The 20,580-nt window shown below is 54.5% G+C and overlaps 6 protein-coding genes across 6 annotated transcripts; 4 read left to right on the top strand and 2 right to left on the bottom strand.

The window, feature by feature from the left end:
* Positions 1 to 12: 12 nt before the first annotated feature.
* Positions 13 to 846, top strand: BKA78DRAFT_244891 (kinase-like domain-containing protein; the record flags this gene model as incomplete). Its single annotated transcript, XM_066884073.1, has 1 exon — positions 13 to 846. The coding sequence occupies one exon, from the start codon at positions 13 to 15 to the stop codon at positions 844 to 846; it is 834 nt and encodes a 277-aa protein (XP_066749435.1).
* Positions 847 to 2,568: 1,722 nt separating this feature from the next.
* Positions 2,569 to 3,027, bottom strand: BKA78DRAFT_13269 (uncharacterized protein). The gene has a single exon (XM_066882626.1). It carries the CDS (start codon positions 2,956 to 2,958, stop codon positions 2,632 to 2,634), a length of 327 nt encoding a protein of 108 aa, XP_066749434.1. The 5' UTR covers positions 2,959 to 3,027; the 3' UTR covers positions 2,569 to 2,631.
* A 321-nt stretch (positions 3,028 to 3,348) lies between these two features.
* Positions 3,349 to 4,852, top strand: BKA78DRAFT_302681 (uncharacterized protein). The gene is made up of 2 exons (XM_066887462.1): positions 3,349 to 3,653; positions 3,710 to 4,852. The coding sequence occupies exon 2, from the start codon at positions 3,737 to 3,739 to the stop codon at positions 4,502 to 4,504; it is 768 nt and encodes a 255-aa protein (XP_066749433.1). The 5' UTR covers positions 3,349 to 3,653; positions 3,710 to 3,736; the 3' UTR covers positions 4,505 to 4,852.
* A 108-nt stretch (positions 4,853 to 4,960) lies between these two features.
* On the bottom strand, positions 4,961 to 5,753 carry BKA78DRAFT_302680 (uncharacterized protein). Its single transcript, XM_066887461.1, has one exon. The coding sequence runs from the start codon at positions 5,744 to 5,746 to the stop codon at positions 5,414 to 5,416; it is 333 nt and encodes a 110-aa protein (XP_066749432.1). The 5' UTR covers positions 5,747 to 5,753; the 3' UTR covers positions 4,961 to 5,413.
* An 8,041-nt stretch (positions 5,754 to 13,794) lies between these two features.
* BKA78DRAFT_13178 (uncharacterized protein) lies at positions 13,795 to 14,471 on the top strand. Its single transcript, XM_066882606.1, has one exon. It carries the CDS (start codon positions 13,910 to 13,912, stop codon positions 14,363 to 14,365), a length of 456 nt encoding a protein of 151 aa, XP_066749431.1. The 5' UTR covers positions 13,795 to 13,909; the 3' UTR covers positions 14,366 to 14,471.
* A 1,366-nt stretch (positions 14,472 to 15,837) lies between these two features.
* BKA78DRAFT_13192 (ankyrin repeat-containing domain protein) lies at positions 15,838 to 18,952 on the top strand. The gene has a single exon (XM_066882607.1). The coding sequence runs from the start codon at positions 16,123 to 16,125 to the stop codon at positions 18,838 to 18,840; it is 2,718 nt and encodes a 905-aa protein (XP_066749430.1). The 5' UTR covers positions 15,838 to 16,122; the 3' UTR covers positions 18,841 to 18,952.
* Positions 18,953 to 20,580: the final 1,628 nt, after the last annotated feature.

The following is a 20,580-nucleotide window of genomic DNA, read 5'->3' as shown; positions in this document are numbered from 1 at the left end:
TGTTCGCGCGCAATGGCCTCCACCACCGCTTCCATCCCCACAATCGCGCAAATCCGCGCATCCACCGACATCCTCAGCGTCCCCTCTGCTCTTGCCAAGGTAGTCAAAGTGAACGACAACATGGCCGTCAAATACGGACGCAGCGTGTCTCTTCTGGAAGCCCAAAACCTCGAATACGTGGCGCAGAACAGCAGCGTCCCCGTCCCCAAGGTCCTTGCAGCTTTTGCAGAGCAAGGGACTGGCGTCAACTTCATCGTCATGGAGCTTGCGCCGGGAGAGCCGCTTCGAGACGTGATTGAGTCGCTGAATGCGGATGAGAAGAGAGGGATTGAAGACGAGATTCGAGCGGCGTTGGATGCTCTGCGCAGCATGGAGCCTCCTGGGTACGTTGGGTCAGTTGGTCGACAGGCGTGCGCCGATGGTGTCTTCTACGTCCCTGGACACGACCCGGCTTTTTCAGGACCATTCGAAAACGAGGCCGCCATGAACGAGGGGATGCTGCGAAGAATGGCAGAGTATGAGCATGCATCCTACATGTCACTGCTCTGGACGCTCATGGCAAGAACGCTAAAAGACCACCGGATCGTGTTTACACATGGCGACTTGCAGCCTAAGAACATCATGGTCCACTGCACCGGGAGGACGGAAGAAGGCAACCGGACCTTTGATATCAAGCTGATCGATTGGGAGATTTCTGGATGGTATCCCGACTACTGGGAGTTTTGCAATGCGACGGTTGCACGCGGGTTCCGGCCAGAATGGATGGAAATGGTGCCGCGCATCTTGTCTGTTCCGACTGAGGAATATTTGATGATGCAGGTAGTCAGGGGCATTTTGTTTTACTGACCGAGGCGTATATGGAACTTCTGGATGGAAGTCACATTTGGTTGGCAGCTTGGAAAGATACTGCAGTGACTGCAAAACATACCCATCAGAGTCAGCAAGCCAGCCACCCAGCATCAACACTTGGCAGCCTCTGCTCATCTATACGGGGACGAGGCTGTGCAGCCCTCATACCCACCGCCACAACCCCACAGAAGAGAAGGCGACAAATCAAAGCGCCAGCAACAAGTGGCCCCACAAGGCCCAAATCGACGGAGACAAGATCGGCGCAGGGGTGGGGGCCCAACCATTGCCCTGCTCACACCCGTCCGTGTCAAGTTCAGCACAGACAGGAGCTCCTACCTGCGGTTCTCCGTAATCTGAACGAGGAGCTTTCTGTACCACGGTGCCGTATCGAGAAGGACCCGATCCCGAATGCTCCACAAGGGAGCGCGTTTGGAGAAGGAGAATGAGAGGGCAGGCGCAGGTGCTGGCAGAGGCGCAAAATAGTAACACGCACGTCAGATGAAGGGCTGCAGATCCCAACTTGGTGTTGTTGGTAGAGAAGGGAGACGAGGTGGGCAGGATTCTTGGCCTCCACCCGCACATGACCGGCGCCCGGGCAGTTTCTGCGCTTGCAATCTCGCAAACGAGGAGAATAAAATGCGGAATCGATAGTCTGAAGAAAGACTTGAATGCCATGGACGCGCTGATCGGGTCAGTGAATGAATGACTGCCACGTCGGAGCCTGGTCCGCCTGCTTCTTTGTCGCTCGATTTGATGATGATGTCGAGTAAGCACACTGCGAAATGACTGTCGAATCAGGACGAAATAGACAAACGGACGGTGTCTCCCTGGCTTCGGGAGAGCCGCAGCTCACGCGCCCGCTCGTTGCTTTGGCAAACGCCTGGACCGCATAGCAGCAGTAGCAGCACGCCGTCTCAACCCCTGCGTTTGCGGCTCTGCGGTGCCTGAAGCGGACAGGGACAGACGCGGGGAGTGGTCGGATGGAGTATTGAGAATAAGGGTATATAGACGTCATGGCGGTTCTCGGTGCTCGGGTCGTACCGTAGAGGTACTCGGGCGGCAGTGGTCGGGGTCAGCACGAGATTGGTCCATTTGACAGAGTTTAGGAGTCATTGGTCGGCAGCGGCTTGTCCGTAGCCCGTCTCCGTCCCCGAGGCATTGCATTAGCAGTTCGGTGAGCCGCGGGCCGGGGCCAGCTCGAAATAGCCCTGAGCTGGAGCGACGTCACACGGACGACGCCGGCGGACGAGCGATCCGGCGCCGTGCAGCGCTTTGGAGTCGATAATGCGGGGGATATCAATGAATGGGCGGACGAAATTAGCAAGTGTAAGCCCTCGATCTAGCAGTGTCACTCGCGTGTCTTCCAGTCCCATTGACTTGGAGACAAAGCAATTCAGGAACGCAGGAGTCGCTGCATGTGCGTGTCCAGCTGGTCGGGCTGTGTTACTCAGCTGAGCCCTGAGTGCTGCCTTGGGACACATGCCGCGAGGCCTCACCGTAGCTGCCAGGCACGAGAACAAGAGTGTTGCAGTGCATGCCATGGACATGATGAGCCATGTAGAGTCATGCAGCTGTTTTCGGACAGGCCGACGAGGAGTTGGCAGGAGTAGCGGCATGGCATTCTTAATCAACCAAGCAGAGTTTGCGCATCAATGATTCCTGATGCGGAGGTTTTGTCATCGCCCAGCCCTACGCGCCGACCGTCTGGGGAGGGAGTTAACAGCTTAGCCCCGCCCAGACGCACAAACGCACAAATCCATCGATGACGCATCTTGGACATAACTAATCGCCGTACAGACTTTGTCGCCGAGCGGTGTTAGGGCGGGTGTGGCTGACGGGATGAAAGACTTGTGCAAATGTACCGGCGGAAGCGTATGCGAAAGCGAAAGGACAAAACGAGACGGCGGAAAAAGGGCAAAAAGCTAGACTGTTCGGCTGCGTAAAGCTAGAGAGAAACGAGAGAGAAGGAGAGAATAATTTTGCAGGGCAGACTAGAGACGGAGGGCGGAATGCCGAGCGGGACCTGAAGGCTGCTGAGACTGGACTGGGGACAAAACTCGCGGTCGCGGGTCGCGGCAGCCAAAATCCGACCGCCGAGAAAAAGCTCATCAGCCGGTGGTCGCGGATTGTCAGCGTGGATTACAATCAATCCGCTTGCAGACAGTGTTTGTGGATGAGTCAACGATGTTGGAAATGATGCATTTGCGAGTGACTACTGCGATGCGACAGTAAGTGCGAATATTCGTGTGTGCCTGGAGTACTGGTAGGAGGGAAGCATCAGGCAGGCACGACTGCAGTGGCTGTAACGCGCAGCCCTGCAAATTGCGTCTCGCGCTCCGCCAGAATGCGGTGGGCCTGGAGGAAAGGCTAGGCAGGGCAGGGCAGGGCAACAAAGTCGTTGCGCAGGATATCGACGGCCGGGGGAACCGAAGACGGACGGACGGACAGGCAGACACTTGGCGCTGTCTAAGCCAGGGCACCTCTCGTCTCGGGCCCGGACAATCCACGAGCGGTGAGCAGGGGGCGCGCCATAGACGGTAACGCCGTCCTCCCGAGCGTAAAGTCCACCTCACCGGCACCACCACGACCCAGCCAGAAACATAAGAACGAGCGAGCCCGCTGCCTCCGCCACATCCATCCATCATCACAACACCAGTTCTCCAGAGCAAACAACATCTACACACAAGACCAACCTACAACACCAACAACAACCATACTCCACACCACGCAAACATCTCCGCGCTCCATCCCTGCCACCTCGCAGATCCACCGCCCTGCCGCCTGCTCACCGCCCGCGCCTTCAGGTACGTACTCGCCCAGTCATCTTCGTCATTCAAGCATTTATTGACTCACTCCCCAGGCTCTCCACACATACAAAGCCCTCACAATGCCTTCCCATCTGCGAGTACAATCATCCTTCGAGCCATTCACGGCTGAGTCCACTCGATCCATCCACCCTTCTGCCGCCCCACCAGCAAAGAAGCAAAAGATGAGCCTCTCGCAAACATACTACATCGCCGCCTCTGCGCGGTCCAAGCTCACCCACGAGGCCCAAAAGAGCGACCACGACCTTCGCTTGCTCGTCGGCCACGCCAACCTTCTCGACTCCCTCATGCTCGACCTTGCCGATGCCGAGCGTGAGCAAGAAGCCTGGTTCAACAAGACTGTCAACAACGCCGCCCGCTCCCAGCAAAAGCACATCCAGTGGGTCGACACCATCGACGAGGAGGTCATGGAGGACTACGACGACGATGCCTCCGACAGCGACTCCGACTCAGACTACGACGAGGACGCCGAAGTCTTTGACATGATTCCTCCCCTCCGCGGCATTGCCCAAGCACCAGTCGTCGTCACCACCACCGAGGTCGACGATGAGGACGAGGAGGAAGAGTACGTCGACGACGAGTTTGACGAGGCACATGCTCTTACCCGCACGCCCTCGCAACAACATCCTCCTGAGCTCGTCCACGAAGAGGACAGCGACTCGGACGAGGAGCCTCCCACCACGCCGCCTCAACCAGCTGCTCTCGAGTACAGCGAGAAGGAGAGGCAAGCGATTGCAACAACGGCCTTTTACGACCGCAAAGACGCCGCCCTCATCAGCGACGACTACATCATACCTCAACAAAACGCACCAATGATTGCAACATGTTAAGCCTGTCTGTCTATCCAAACATCTCATCTCACTTGTTTATTCGGACACGGTTTTCAGCGATCATCAGCGCGGCGTTTGGGTCTTTTTTCCATTTGTTGATACCTATTTCCTTTTGTCACGAGAAGAAGAATGAGCATGGGCTGGATTGGGATCGAGGGATTCGAAACAAAGGATTGCGCGACGGGAAATTCCGCGCCGGTGTTTTTGGCTTGTTTTTGTTGGCAATCTTATTGTCTGCAGCGGTTCTCCCTCTGCCTAGTTGTTGTTTGTTGGCAGAATGGTCGAGACCCCAGACGCGATGGAGTACTCTCTACCCCACTACAATCCAAACCAATCATCTACCACTTGCTCGCCGCATTGCACTGCATTCATTCCTTGACTTGATGACTGTGACTGCCTGATGCCTTGCTGCATGCATGCACTTTGCAAGGTCAAAGCGAAAGCGACTGGAAGCGACTCATCTCATTCTTGCCAACAGACGCCACGACGATTGCACTCAACATCCACTCTGCTGTTGCTTGTCACGCTTCACTTCAGTCGCCGTCCTCACCCGCCCATCTCAGCTATCTCCCTCACCCGCACTCGCCCAACTGCCCGCGCACGCGGGTGAGGCACCTCAGTAAACAAAACAGCGGCATGTGACCTCACCTCTCCCTCCGCTCCCGCCCGCCCACCTCACCAGCCAACCAACGCAGCCAGCCCCTCTTCAGTTTCTAATCCACCCATCCATCCCACGTCGCACCCGGCCCCGAGCCTCTCCGTCCCATTCCCATCTCTTCCCCACACACACCGGCGACCATTGCCGCCCACTCATACTCAAATGGCCACCTGAACAAACGAGGCACACGCGCAGTGAGCAGCGCAGGGCATCATCCCGCCTGCCTGCCTGCCTCCCGCCTTATCCGTAGATCAGTAGGTATCTCTGCACCCCGCGTCTATCTTGTGGTGCCGTTTGTCCGTCCGCGCCGACGTCGGAGGGCTTGCCAGCCGACTAGCCAGCCAGCCACTGGAACATGGCAGATGTGCGTGGATTACTACAGTACGGCAGAGCAGGGCGCGCGGACTAGACGCCGTTGGTGCCGAGATGGGGGCGCGTTCGTCTCGAAGCGGGCAGAGAGAAGAGTTGAGATGAAACGACGTGGCGGAGGGAGGGCGGGCGTGCGGTGAATGTTTTCCGCGCGCGCGCACACACACACTTCTACAATGATGTTTGGTGCCTGCCGGCGGGGATACCATGGACATGGCTGGGTGCGATGTCTTGTTGGTGGTGAGGCGGTGCGCGAGGCGCAGGCATTGACTGTACATGTTGTAAGGTAGGCAGCACGATTTGGAGCAGCCGTCCTGCTTTCGGACGAGAAGAAGAATCGAGAACGACAAAGACGCGGCTGTTTGCGCACGTAGAGAATGTTTCCATTTCATGATAGGGTTATCTCAATCAGGCGGGCTGGACGCGGCCACTTTACGCGCGAAACGCGCGAGCTGGTTGAGCCTGTTTCGTTGCGGCCGTTGTGTTACACCACCTACACAATCAAGCGGGGGAGAGACCTAGAAGAATGGCAAGGAGGAGGGAGGGGCAACGGAGAAGCAAACGCCTTTGGTGCACCTCGTCCATCTCCTTGCGTTGCTTCGTCGAGTTCGTCTATGTCTTCGCTTGAGCTGCATTCATTGCCTTGCTTTATCTCGTGCTGTCTGTACAATGTTGTGTAACCCACTTTGGACGACGTCTCGCGTGCCCACGCGCAGCATCTCAGACTCTGCCAAGATGTACATTGCCAGAAACAGGCGCTAAGGTACACATGTACCTGACCACGCGCGCCGTGTGCCTGAAGCACGAGGTCCAATCTGTTCGACCTGACTTGGAGAAACGAGACGACAGAGCGTTCCCCATGCCCATTCCCCTGTTCCCCATGATCCACCACCAACTTCTCCATCCCTCCTCATCTCGCCCTCCATCGCTTCTGTCGGTCTCGGACCTCCGCGGGGTGCGGAACTGCCAAACGAGGCAATCCCCTATGTTCTGCACCCGACACCACTCCAGTCGCTCTCAGGTACCGAAGGACGCCTGACGTTTACCCTGTGACCCGCCGCCCGCCCGCTATGCTCGGCTCGCTTGTATCCGCGTATCCGCTGGTGCGTCCGTTCGCTTTCGGAGCGGAGCTCAGACTTGGGATGCGGGGACCGAGCGACGAGGCAGACAGGACCTGAGAGCGAGCGCGGTTGGTGAGGCCTGCTGAGGCACACGACTTGAGGCTGCAAGGCGCGCGTGCGAATGCAATGGATACTGAGAAAAGAAAGATGGAGGAAGTGGGGATGCACTACTGGCGGGGACTCGAGAGAGGCAGGCACATACGTCATCGATTCGCCGAGCACCTTGCTGGTGGTCGCAACTTCCGTTCACCTACCACGAGCTGTGATGGGTTGGAGGGATGGAATCATTGACATCATCTTCGCTCCTTCCTTTTGCTGGCAGAATCCATCTGATTGGGAGTCTTGCTTGCATCCAATTCCTGCCCCATCCGCTGCACAATCGGCGTTACAATCGCCCAAGTCCATTGCCCTCTTTCCATCTCTCCTGCCCTCCGCCTCGGCGATGAGTAAAACCTGCAAGTTCGGAAAGGATGCGGATACGGGCGGAGGCGGAGTGCCAGAGAGAGGGGAACGACTGCACGGCGGAGGAGGAGGACAAGCGGAGGAGAGGGCTTGAAGCGGAGACGACAAGAGCCGGTACAGCGGGAGCACCATGGACGAGAAGCGGAGATGTGAAAGCCAAGCAAAGCCTGCATCGAGAGTGGACTGACACCGTTCTGACAGCGGGACGGGACGAGCAATGAGTCGCTTGTGTGCTGTATACTAATCGGTACGTGCGGTATCCGACTGGAAGCTCTCACACTTTGGAGGTGGCTTGCATTCTGTGTGCTCTTCTTGCCTGTCTCGGTAGTGACCTCGAGTAAATGGCGGATATGGGCGTCTCAAACAGCTCTGAAGTGGATTCAATGGATACTGAGTAATCCAGCTGGTTGATGTCAGTGACGATCCATCTCATCTCATCCTCGCCAGACGTCATCAATACCATCCATGGAACAACAGCCCCCATGTCTATCCACAAAAGCCAAGATCGAGACAAGACCCTGTGGCGCAGCAGGGCCATCCACAACCACAGCCGCAGCCGCGCCCAGAGCCGCCCAGGCGGTATCCATCGTCGGCGAGGCAGTCAGTGGCGCGGAAACGTCTCGTTCCGGCACACAACCACCGTTGATTCCAAGTCTTTGGCACCGAGCAAAGGGAGAGAAGAAGGGCATCCAAATCCACCCCGCGATGCTCTCTCTTCTCGACCCATCCGTCCTGACTACTGGTAGCCTACCGGATATCAAAGGCTGTGCACAATTTACTCTCCGTCTGGTAGCTAGGTAGCCACAGAACCAATCGTGCAATTGGACCCCAGGCCGAGCTTACCGGCCGAGCCGGCAAGCGTGCTGTGCCTCGGTCGACCGAATCCGAATAGAGTGCGTAGGCCAGTCGGCGTCGCCGAACCGTGGATGCTTGCTTGCTCGATTACTCTCTCTCTCGCTTTGTCCTTTTTTCGCTTTCTTTTTTCGCTTTGCGCCGGCTCGATGCCACTTACGCTGCCCTGCCTGGTCCGTCCTAGTGATTGGCAATTATTCGCACGCTCGTACTTCGCGGTAGATCATTGTTTGGCAGGCATATTTCAAGAAAGCGAATACGGTGCGCCGGCGCCATTCATAGCGCGTGCCTGGGCGCGTGCTTCGGGTGGCTTTGCGCCTGCCTTGGCCTTGGCTCTGTCCATCGCGATGGGATTATCGATCTTTGTTGGATGGTGCTTTGTTGCGGTCGACTGCTTTGTGACGGGCAGGTTGATTCATGCAGCCTGGTTGTTTCGCGTCAATGGCAGCTGTCATTCAGCCATTCAGTCATTGGATTCCTGCAATGGAAGGCATCCAGGCAACATCGCTCATGCGCGCGCTCTTTGCGCCCACGTGCTGCCATATTGCTACACTGAAATGCCCGCTCGCCTATCTCGAAGCGTGTCAGCTGTACCAAAGCAAAAGCAAGGTGGGCATGCTGCTGGCCGTTTGTTTCGTTCTCTTGATGACGAGGTACAAGCCTCCCTGCATACGGTATCTGATGTGCAATGCCTACGGCCGGGGACGGCACGGAGCGGAGCGGTGACAAACCGTGGTCTAACTTGCCTTGCCTAGGTACCTTGCTTAGCCACAGCAAAGAAACAACAGCGCCGCACCTGTGCAGGTGCTTGAAGCTGTTTGCAGTCGCAGTCGCAGCAGGCAGGACAAGCAGGTAGCCGAAGTGTGGAGATGCCGATGCGTTGTTCTTCCCAACCGTTCATGCAAAAGTCCTGCAAGTTCATTAGTCCCTACATATGCCCCTGCTCTCAATTCGTCGTCCGTAACCCGTCTGCAGGCTCGCCAAAACAAAACCTGCCTGACATATCTGACAGGCGACCTAACAGAGCGCGCGCGCGCGGCATACGCGTGCCGGAGGATTCATTCGCTCCTCTCAAAAATACAAGTTTGGAGAAAGCCGGGAAATTTCCCCTATACGGCGTACGAAGGGGATCGACGCAGAGGCTCCACCTCTCAATCCATCCGGGCAGATCATGTGTCTGGTACGTGCGGATGGAAGGCACGGGAACAACGTTCTGACATGTCACGGACCATGCGCCTTATTGCGTGCCTTGCTGCTTACTTATTGCCGGTGCCGGTGTCGTTTGAGAATGGACTCGAGGCGCGTGGTTTGATTTGTTATGCGGCGGGCAAGGACGAGAAGAAGGACGAGAAGAGGGACGCGGAAGAGACGAAACGCGTACAACAGAATTCTCTGCGGTGAATGACAAGTCTGGCATCTCAAGCAGGTCCCCGATATTGTGACAGCGACCTCGCCGGCGCGACACTGCTCAAGGCCGACTCAACTCGCACCCGACACAGGCCTCGGTAGGCGAGTGATGACTGTCAAATGTCAACCACCAACGCTGCCCTTCAAAGGCGTGTGGCTGCAGCAGTCAGTCAGCCAGCCAGCCGGCCAGCAGACAGAGCAGGGCAGCGCAGCCGGAAAGAAGCGGTGACGGATTTCGACCACTCCCGTTCTGCTGCATGCAAAAGAAGACGCGATGCCGCGATGCCGCAATGCCGCGAGGGCGGGTGACCGGCGCCGCCCCACGTACTGTACCCACCACGGCATTCCCATGCCCTCGTGCCCTTTTGATGACTGTTCGAAAGGAACTTTGCTTGCCCTTTCTCAGGTCTGCCTGCGGACTTGTCACGGACGACAGACGACGAGAATCAAAAGTGGTGTCTTTGTTGCGGGGCCAGCGGGAAGGACCCACGGCGGACAGAAGAGAATTTTCTTGCCTTGCCCGCCTGGAGATTAGTAGTTGTAGGCTGGCGAGACGAGACGGGGGGCGAATCAGATCCATTTTTATTCGAGGATTTTTTTTTCTTGTTGCTCACGATACCTCTCATCAGGTTTGTTGTTGGGCGTTGGTTGGTTGACAGCGCTGTTGGTGTTGGGGGCAGATTTGCCAGATCTCCATATTTTACTCATCCGCCTCGCCAGTTTGCAGGTTTTTCTCATGTGTTGGCTTGCAACAGATAGACTGCCTGCCCCCTCGTCTCTCATCTGAACATCGTGAGAGTAGTCATCCACCGGCAAGCCATCAGTGTGCCGACGGCAGCATTATTCAGGCCGTCTGGCGAGATTCCATGTGGCGGATGAAGATTTTGCAGACAACGGCACCGCGATCCGGAATCCAGTCTCTTGAATTCTCTGCTTTGCAAATTTTCTGCCGTTTTTTTCTGCTCGTCCCTGGCACCCAGTAGCAGCAGGCAACATGTTCCCTACCTCGAACGGTCGACGGCGTTGAAGACGGGCAGGCGCCACGGCTGTTCCTGGCGCACAGACCGCAGCTTCTGCGCTGCCCGTGCAAAGGATTTCCGCCATGGATGCTTGACAACCAACACTGAACCGTTGAATAATCATCGCGCTCGTCTTTCGCTCAGCAGCGCGCTTTTCATGTCGATTTTTTCACGGCCGTGCCATCTTGCCAACTCTCCGTCCTACTACTACTTCCGCTGCCCGTCAGTGCCGGGCATACACCTTTGACGGGAGCAGTTTGGGACCCGGGCGGAGCTCGGATTTTGCCCTCCCTTCAAAAGAACCACGCCGGCTGTGGCCGGCTCAGGTCTTGCTTTGTTCTCTCTCCCTCGACGGTCCTTGTCGAACATCATCCATCTGCCGTGCCTTGTTCCCCTCCATCCAGCCAGTGGTTGGCTCCTGCTGTTGCGCCTGCGGGGTTCGGCCGGTGCTCGTCCGGACGAAATGGGCTGCATTCGCGCGTCTAACCCGCGTCTTGCGCCCTGCACCCTGGAACCCCGAGGAAAGACTCAAATTCGCGTTTATTGATTATGTGATACGTGAGGGCCGAGCTGACGCTCCTCTCTCTGACACAACCCCGCGGACTGTCTCTGCCGCCGCGACGATTTGTCAGTTTGTTGCACGACGAGTCGTTTGGGCTTTGAGTCGATGGTTGGTTGGTTGGAGAACGTTTGCAGATCAGATCCTCTGGCTGGCTGCTTGCTGCGTTTGCAGTTTGCGGAAGTTGCTCTCTGCAAATAATCCAAGCGGTGGCCGGTTTCAGCAGCCTCGGCGTCGGCGCAGCAACACCCTTCCTCATCAATCAATCCACCACACACCACGCACACGGCCATGCTGACAGCTGTTGCTGATTATGGATACCTGAGGAGCACAGCTTTCCATCCGTCGCACCAGCTTGGGCTTTGTCGTTGGTGCCTGTCCATCTTTTTCTGCCGGCAGAAACTACAACCACCACCACTCCACACTCCAACAGCCACCACGCCCTTCTCTCTGACACCGAAACAGACCGCTCCTCCCACCAACCCCCAAAATAAACCCAGCCAATCTCCCACTCTGCGCCCCCTCAACGCCCACGAGCTTCCTCCGCGCGATGCCACAATCGCACCATCCCACGACGTGGAAAGCTGGCCGCATCGCGTGGTGGTTGGCAGCCACCCCGCGTTTCGTTTCCGTCGCGCGAAATTGCCATTTTCAGCCTAGTGCCTGAGCAGACGGTGGTCGGCGACCTCTCCGGGAGCTATCCATTGTGTGGGGGTTAGAGTCGACCTCTATAGAACGCCGACCCTTTTTAGTCTCTTGTCCCTGGTGAACATCATGGTCGGTGAGCAACCTGAAGCTCTGGGCTGGTTCACGGGATCCCTTTTGCGATGCCCATGTGGCATCCCATCCCACGTCGACCATATTGCCCATGTCTCTGCGACATCGGGCTTCGTCAACCATTGCATCTCGTTGCTCGCTGCCTGTTTGCCCTGCCCTTCAAGACGCGCGGAGAAGGCTATGAAGCGAACCGAGGCCGACGCGGTCAAGTGGCTTGTAGGTCGGTAGTAACCATAGGGCTGTACGTACGAGTGCGGAATACAAGTGTCTCTTTTCCGTTGCCTGTCTGCCCGTCAGCGAAAACACCAACACAGGTACAATGCCACAACTTTCAGGGAACCTGGCTCCAACCAAGACGACCACGCGCGGCGTCCTCGACACGAGGCTCAGGTCGCCAGGCAGGTCGGGGATCAGTCCTCCAGCTGACTGAAGGTATCACCGTTTGACCATGCCATCCACTCCCCATCCATGCGTCCCCAGACGCGTGCGCCGCCTCCACAAAGCCTCCAAGCGCTTGACCAGCCATCTGCCACCAGATCAGCTCGATGCAGCTCGTCATAGCCATCAACAGACTTCAAGATCAGCTCCCGTCCGCATCTCATCTGCGCAGAATCTCGCTTGGCCTACATCACACTCGTCGATCTCCCGGCATCTTTTTACCACCAACCCCGTCGCCTGAGGCGCTTTTGCTGGGAGGTGTTTGCTCCGCAACAACTCTAATTGTGCGCCAAATCGCCGAGCTGCGCTGTGCGAGGTCTCGGTCTCTCCCCGTCCCGTTGGTCCGTACGAGTCAAACGTCCAATTTCCACAGCGTCATTCGCTGCCGTCTTGCCTGCGCCCGCTACTCTTGCGTCATAAGCGTTCGTCGCAAAATGCTATCATGCTGCTGGGAAGATAACGATAATTTTTTTTCTGCCGGCAGAAACATACTCGCGGTTGACGTTCTCCAGTTCTTCTGTCGCAGAAAATTGGGCGCTTCATGATCCATGACGTAGCCATGCTGCTTCATTGACGCGCAGCCCTGGCAGATCAAGTTCGCAACATTACCAAGCGAGCGACGTACCCCGTACGCAACCAACGGCGACAGACGGCCCAGCCTTTTTGCCTTTCCGCCCGCACGTGGCACCGGGCAGGTCCAGTCGTTTACTATTTTGCGTACTGGCGTCGTCACGACGGATTCGCAACGACGCAATCAAGCTTGTGTCCATCTCCGAACAAGATCAGGACCTGGTCTGTCAAACAGCCTGCCCTCTGTGTCAATTACCTTGCTGTACGCCCTGTCGCACCGGGCACCGAAGTGCTGTCCTGGCAGAGTGGTACCTCGACGGGACCCCTCCGCCCACTCGCGGCGGCGGCCCGTACCTGGTAGGCGCTAGGAGCACACGCGGTGCTTGCCCTTTCCACAAACCGTAGATTTGAGCGCGGACTGATTATCCAATCGTTCGAAGTCCATTTCAAACGATGGCGCTGGGCTGATTCCAGACGCAGCGGAAGAAGCCCTGGACCGTCGGAATCTTCAGCAAAATGCACACGACGGACGCGCGGAACCGAAAGGTGTCGAGCCGTCTTCCATTTTCCACCGCTTGCCACCAGATAGGGATCGGTTTGTCCACGTTCCGGCCCGCAACCCTCCGTCTGGGGTAGGCCGTTTGGTGCGTTTGCGCGGAACGAAGAACGGATGAGGGTACGCCCGGGTTGCTGTCGCCCGATGCCCTGGGGACTCGCCTGAATTCCGGACTGCTCGCCTGCTCGCCTACCTGCTTGAATGCCCGTTCTGTGGCGTTGGAGTACGAAGAATACTGCTGGAAGTGTCTTTGAGGTCGAAGCTGGTTCGGATGTTGGCCTGACGTGGAGACGGGAGTCTGGGGACGCGGACGCGGAAGCGGAAGCGGGGCTTCAGCGGTACGTACCGTCTACGAGCCTGGTCTCCTTCGCCGAGGGATGTCAGTAAAGCTCGGGTCTAGTACTTCCTGAAAGAGATGAGACATGGGTAGGGAAGTTGTTCCGTCCGTGTGTCCATCATTGTGCTTTGGTTGAGAGCGAGGAGTGCGCAGAAGATGTGGCGGCAGGGGGAGGCGGTTGAGCGGTGACTCTGTCGAATCGCTGGCGATTTGTGATGAAGCTGGCTGAAGAAGGCGATGTGGGAAAAAGAAACTGACTGTGTGTGTTGAGAGGAAGGAGATGGAAGGTCCGCGTGCTCCAAAAGCCGCAGTTGCGATTTGCGCCTCCATTCCACCGTGCACTTTCCCTGGACCTCAACACCACCTCATCTTCGAAGAAAGCTCAACACGCGCAAAGACGCACTCTCCGTGCCCGGTATTTCACATCCTGCTACCGCATTTTGCCACTGTCCCTGCTTCTCTATTGCGGTACATCAAAACACCACCCTCCTGGCTGTTTTTTCCGCTACGATCTTCGTCTGGTATCCCCTGTAAGGACATACAGCAGACGCACATGCGCCCAACTTTTTGGATCGTAGTGATTCTACCTGAGTACCGCACGGCTCACCGCATTTTTGATGCAACGCCAAGGTCGGATCACCACGATGAGGCTTTTGAGCACACCCGCCACACGCACCTCAATCCGATTTCAACATTCGCAGTAGATACATTTTCTATCCAGAAACCATCCTTTTGAAGGCACCAGCTGATAGATGCCTGCAGGCTCTTCAGGCATCTAATAGCCTGTCGACACCCGCGTCGTCGTGCAACATTGCCAGCACGCAGGGCTCAATCAAACATCACACTTGGTGCCGAAGCTGCCGCTTTCTTTTTCAGGCTCTGCATCTCCAGTCATTCTTAATGATGTTAATCGTTCTCCTTGAATTCGCCCGCACCATTTGATCGCGATGTCGACCGCAGGTGTTGCAATTCGGCATTCAGATGAACTCCCCGATGGTCCTATTTTCCACCAGATGTCCTCATTTTCGCTATCAAATTCTCGTGATCGGATCGCGACTCGGTTGCTTTTTCACCATGCGTCTTCACCACTTCAGGGCGCCATTGTGACACGGGAGTCTGCATCACCTCTTCACACTTTGCGCCTTGTTCAGTTGCGCCACAACCGCACGGCTTTTCAGCTGCCTGCAATGTACCTACTTATGTCGCGACAACCTTGCCGCGACCTCTTTCTTTCAGACTACAATTGAAAAGCCGCCTGGGCAACAACAAGAAAAAGGAACACCTCAGGATACAGTAGGCAGTGAGGAGCACACAATGTGCAGGAAAAGCAATGCGCTTGCGCGTCGACTTGCTTTCTGCACGTCCACTTCTTCCTTTTGCGGACTTTGAGGGTCTCCACTAAACTGCTAAATCTGTCGATTGTGGCCATGACCTTTCATCTCAGCCTGCATCAATCTAAGCTGGGTATTTTTCTTTGTGTTGATCAAGCATTTTGATTGGCATCTAAGGGGATCCAGTCACTCTCCGCCTCGGCCCCATCCAAAAAGAAGAAACTCTTGTGGGCTGCTCATTCCGACGCGGCTGATGATAAGGGGTCTATCATTGCACTTTCCGAACACTCTCAGTTCCTTGTCCAGTTCCCAGTGAGGAGTTCTTACCTCGCGCATTGAATATATCTCCGCCGACTCCGAAAACTACGAGGAGATACCTTGTCACAATTTATGCATCAACTCTCGTATTCTCTGGCGACGAATCTACCTCTGCCTGCTCCTTCCAACCCACGGTCAACATGACCTGGTGGGACGACTTCGCAAACAACCTCGCGACGGACCTGGGGCCGCTTATTTCTCTATTCGGCGAAGAACACACAAAGCAGTACTTGAGTGAAACGACGTTACCTGAGGATGTCATCATTTTCGCCATGGCCCCAATTGGAATCCTTACGGCGTTGGTCTCAGTAATCCGCGTCTGTGGTTCACCATCCCTCAGAGCCTTTATTGGTCGGGCACAAGAAGGAGAAGGCAATGCTGAAGTAGAGTTACAAAGCTCTACTAGTCGCAATGTCGGGGAACTATACAATAATGGTGGCGTGGCCCGTGTCTATGGCACCCCTAAACTCCTCGAAATCATGTTCGATCCTGAGGCATCCGAAGAAGAGTTCTACCACAGCGATCCGGGAAAAGCAACGGCGGGAATTCATTGGCCTCGAGAATACTTCAACAATTCGACCAAGAAATCAGAGTGGGTGAAAAGAATCTACGCAAGCGCGGGGATGTTGAAGATAAAACCGGAAAATCCAACGACGTCGAAGACTTTGCCCCGAAACCAAATCTGTCCCTCAACGTTGGCATCCAGCAGCGTGATAGGCCATGGTTTATAGCCGCCGCCATTCTTGGGATCGCCTTGCAGTCTGGAGTGTTGATTTGGGCCGGCTTTTCAAGATACACATTCCACTTCATTCAGGCCAATTCTTCGGCAGACTACGCAGTGCCAATGACTGTCGCAGGAACCATTCTTGTGAGCTGTGGAACAGGGCTCTCTGCTCTCCTAATCTACAAGAGCACCGAAGAACGATGTTTCAAAAGAGACAAAAACTTGACAAAATTCCAAACTCAGATGTACTGGATTCAGCCAGGAAACCAAACAATCGGCGACCAAGTCTTCGATTCCTTCGCCTATACAGATAATACACATCTTTTGAAATATGTCACCTCGTGGAAAAAGACACGGCAAGATGAGACCAGAAAGAGACTCATGGAATCCCTTGTGTGGGTTTCAGTTGGATCTACAATGTTTGGATTTGTATTGCAATTCTTGGGATTGAGAGCATGCCACTCGTCTGTGTCGGTCGCTCAATTGGGCGCAATGCTCATCATGAGTATGGTGCGGGCAGGGCTCCGTACACGGCGTTTGAAAGAGTCGAGAAATCTGATGAGATGCGATCCGGACGCATTTGCAGGGCATGAACTCGACTGGCTGGCTCTTAGACTGGGAGGCAGTGGAGAAAGTCAACAGAAATGGCAGATCGCCTACGTGGGGACTGATTATTCAAAAAGTACCACCCGCCGCTACCACAGGAACAGTGTAGCTCTTTGCATCGACGAAGAATATCAACTAGTTGGGTTTCGAAAAACAAAGACAGCCCACGAAGACGGCTTGCAGTATCAACCAGAGGGATGGGCGAGGGAATTTCGGAGCACAAGAGTAGGAATACCGCAACAAAGCCCCGTAAAAACTTTCTTTTACCGATGTCGACTCGCGCATATGACCGGAAGTTGGACGGATACCCTTGTTCCCTTGCGAAAGACTGTGAGTGCACTTGCCGACGCCATCAATTTGACCGCCGATTACATTTTCGCGACGTTGCCCGAGAACGACGAATGGGCTGAAAAATGGACGAAGTCACATACGATTCTTTGGCCGATCAAATGCAGATTTCCAATACAGTCAAAGTGTGACGAAAGTACAACGGAGGCTTTCATCGCACTCAAACGTCTTGTCAATAAGGATGGAGACATATCAAGCAACTGGGCGGTCGACATTCACGAGTTAGAAGCAGCCCTGGGACTCCAGATATGGTCTTTGAATGAACAGGAAGAAGAGCAATATCACCGAGGAAATAGTGGCATGCGGATTTTGTGGCAACTGCCTCGAAGATCCGACCTTGAAAACCCGTCCTTGGAATATGACATGTGGCGCGAGAGTCGACAACCGACTGTCAAAGAACACGATGTTTATCCTCCTTGGTCGAATGAGAAATCCTCATCCGAGATTGGGGCCAGACAAAACCGCGTACGATCCGGCTGGCAAAATATTTCCGACAAACGTCACAACGGCACAAAAATCAAGGTGTTGGCACTGCCGACAAGACTACCACTCACAAAACTCTATGCTCAAGAGATATACTCGCTGTTCTTTTCAGCGATCATTCGCACAACGACGGAAATAACACCATTCAATGTTCAAACGCGACGCAAACTGGAGCACGGAATTGTCTCGCGAGTGCAGAAAATATTCAGCGAGACCAAGCTGGGCTCGCCTGAAGACGCTCTGACGTGCATTATTCCAGTTCTAAAACTCCAAAAAAAGACGGAAACTGTCCTTCACATTGCAGCTCGAGGCATAGAAAAAGAGATGAAAATTCTTGAGGATCTCTTGGACATTCAAGCTGACTCGAGCGCAAAACCAAGCAGCGGCGAGAGCAAACGGCAACCTGAATCGCTTAGGAAACGGCAACTTGACTTGCTCACTCAATTCTTACCAGCAAAGAAATCCGATATCAATTCCAAAGGCGTGGATGGCCTTACTCCTCTGCTCTACGCAATCGACGGGGGACAATTTAAAATTGCACAGCTTTTGCTGAACAACGGGGCCAAGTCAGACATGCCAGCTGATTGTGGCACAACACCACTATCATGGGCAATATCAATACTATCGGTTCAAGAGGCTACGAACGACAACAACAAAACGCAGGAGAACGACAACAACAAAACGCAGGACAACGACAACAACAAAACGCAGGACAACGACAACAACAAAACGCAGGACAACGACAACAACAAAACGCAGGAGAACGACAACAACGAAACGCAGGAAGACGAGAACAACGAAACGCAGGAAGACGAGAACATTGATATCATCAATCGCTTATTGGGTCAAAACGCCGACCCAAGCGTGAAGAACAAACGGGGTTATACGCCCCTTCACTTCGCAGCAAGAGTTTCCAACAAAAAAATCATACTGGCCTTGCAAAAGCGTGGGGTAGATTTTGCCGCAAGAGACGAAGATGGAGATACACCATTGCACTGGGCTGCTCAGGATCAGCATGTAAAAGCCATGGAAAACCTTTTGAAGGCAAATCCTGACCCCGCCATTATTAACAGCAAAAACAACGACGGGAAAACTCCACTACATTGTGCAATCGATCGCGCAACAGAAAACAACAAGCTCGGCACACTTGAGGTGTTGCTAAATTACAAAGCAGACCCAGAAATCAAAGACAACAGCGGGAAGTCACCGATAAGCATCGCACAAAGCACATCGGAAAAGAAAAGAAAGAAATGGATGAAGACGCTGATTGAACACCGTAACAAAAAATGGCAAGGAAAAAAGGTTATCAAAGAAGGACATGAAGAACAAAAGGGACAGAAGGACGAAGAGGATGGACGCTCAAAAGGTGGGGACCAAGAAGGTGGACGCGTTAATGACTAGACAGCTGCGATTTATTTTGGTTTCTTTTTGCATTGGGGAGTCCTTTGCTTCCAAGTTATGATTCATTTGAGACACAGAATAGATAAAGCAAGACATACATGGCGTTTTCGGCGTTGTAAATTCCTCTGTTTACCTGTGATGGCCCTGCAGCAGCTGGCCAATGATGCCGCGACTCTACACTGCAGGACCGGTGCAGTAAGAGATTCAGTCGCAGTGCGAATGCCAACTCCCAGGTAAAGTAGACGTACTCGAATGCCGAGTGTTGACATATTGCTTCATCTGGGTCACAAAAACATCAGATCAGCAGCTTGCGGCAGAGGCAGGCTCATTTCTTTCGTTTGATTTCCTTTCCACCACATTGGATATTGATCTCGGATACTTCTCCACAATTATGCTCCCAATTTCGATCATGTGCATTACCCAAAGCTACAAAATCCCGCAAATAATACATGGCGTTATTGGCAATGTCGACGCTTCGAACCCTCTCCTTGACTTCTCCTATCTGTGGCGCTGCAGTCATCAACTGATGTCGCTGCCTGGGTTGTTGAGCTTGAAGTGCTTGAACACGGCCTGGAAAGAGCAGGTGATGAAAGCAACCGCTGTGTACTTCAAAGCCAGGCGTAGATGTTCAGGGAGTCATTGGAGCAGCTTCAATAAAGAGTAAACAATGACAGTCGCCGTTACAAAGCACTGCATGCGAAGGCATGCTCCGGTGTTTTTCCCATGCTGCCGCCTCTGGCCTCTGCCCCAATTCAGTTGAGAGTGGCGGTCGTTTCAACGGACGAACGTCATTCTTTTCGCTTCCAATGGCGGCCTATCAAGAGTTTGCCAGCCATGCCGAGGCATTTGTCTTGATATATTCCTTTCCGACTTTTAAGATTCAGCCATCTAAATAGGGGACAGCGCAGTCCCATTGGACCAAGCCTTACACGACGATTCCCCTTGGATGCAGCTCGCTCCATCGCAGTTTCGATCCAACCTCAAGATCAGGAAATGCAAGATGGAACCCTTGGTCTGTGCTGTCTCGCGAATCTGGATTTCGCAGTCCGGTGATCATTTCGCGACCTGTGCGAGCTTGCGGGAACTCGGTCTTGCTGTGCTGCATATCTCCCTCGACAAGCATCACCAGTATTCATTCACAGATTCTGTTGCTTCTTTTGCAGCGAGAGAGGTCTTTCAAAAGCTCAAAGTGAAGCGCGTGGTAATATCGGCTACATTCAGCGCTAGTCTTCACCAGTGAGGTGTCGGGGAGGAGGAGTTCGTCCGGGCCCGCTTTCCTTTGTGGGGTGGTGGGACGGCTCCACCCCTTTCCTGTGGCGAATCTATAGCGACAGCAAAAGCGGTGATAGAGCTCGCAAATTCGAAGCCATTGAGGCTTTGTAAGGGAGCGAAGCTCTGCACCCAAAAGGTCAGATGCTGCATACAAACGGGAGGAGGAAGTGGCCTTTTTGCTGGTTTGTCTGTTTGGAAGGTCTGGTTCCAACGATCATGGTCCCAAAATCTTACAGTTGTCATCGGCCAACCGTCTGAGTTAGGCTGTGATCCTCTGTGTGGACCAAAAAATCAAGCAACGCCCTGGACAACATGGTCCCACTGCCTGTTAGTACAGGGCGCAAAGTCCACGCTTAGCGACCACGCTCATTCGCATTACACCTCTCCAAGCTTTCACTTCGTCCTCTTCTCCATTGCTCCTCGGACTGCGATTGTGATAGCTCCCGCAGGCCCAGCCCACATACCGTG

This window comes from Phyllosticta capitalensis, assembly GCF_038381095.1.
Source record: "Phyllosticta capitalensis strain CBS 128856 chromosome Unknown BKA78scaffold_1, whole genome shotgun sequence".
In the NCBI taxonomy this organism is placed as follows: domain Eukaryota; kingdom Fungi; phylum Ascomycota; class Dothideomycetes; order Botryosphaeriales; family Phyllostictaceae; genus Phyllosticta; species Phyllosticta capitalensis.
Note: the sequence above shows the minus strand (reverse complement) of the source record. Positions and strands in the feature narration are given on the sequence as shown.

Bases quoted from the DNA above. Each gene is read 5' to 3' on its own strand.
- BKA78DRAFT_13178 (XM_066882606.1), top strand. From the start codon at position 13,910: ATGGAAGGTCCGCGTGCTCCAAAAGCCGCAGTTGCGATTTGCGCCTCC.
- BKA78DRAFT_302681 (XM_066887462.1), top strand. From the start codon at position 3,737: ATGCCTTCCCATCTGCGAGTACAATCATCCTTCGAGCCATTCACGGCT.
- BKA78DRAFT_302680 (XM_066887461.1), bottom strand. From the start codon at position 5,746: ATGTCCATGGTATCCCCGCCGGCAGGCACCAAACATCATTGTAGAAGT.
- BKA78DRAFT_13192 (XM_066882607.1), top strand. From the start codon at position 16,123: ATGACTGTCGCAGGAACCATTCTTGTGAGCTGTGGAACAGGGCTCTCT.
- BKA78DRAFT_13269 (XM_066882626.1), bottom strand. From the start codon at position 2,958: ATGAGCTTTTTCTCGGCGGTCGGATTTTGGCTGCCGCGACCCGCGACC.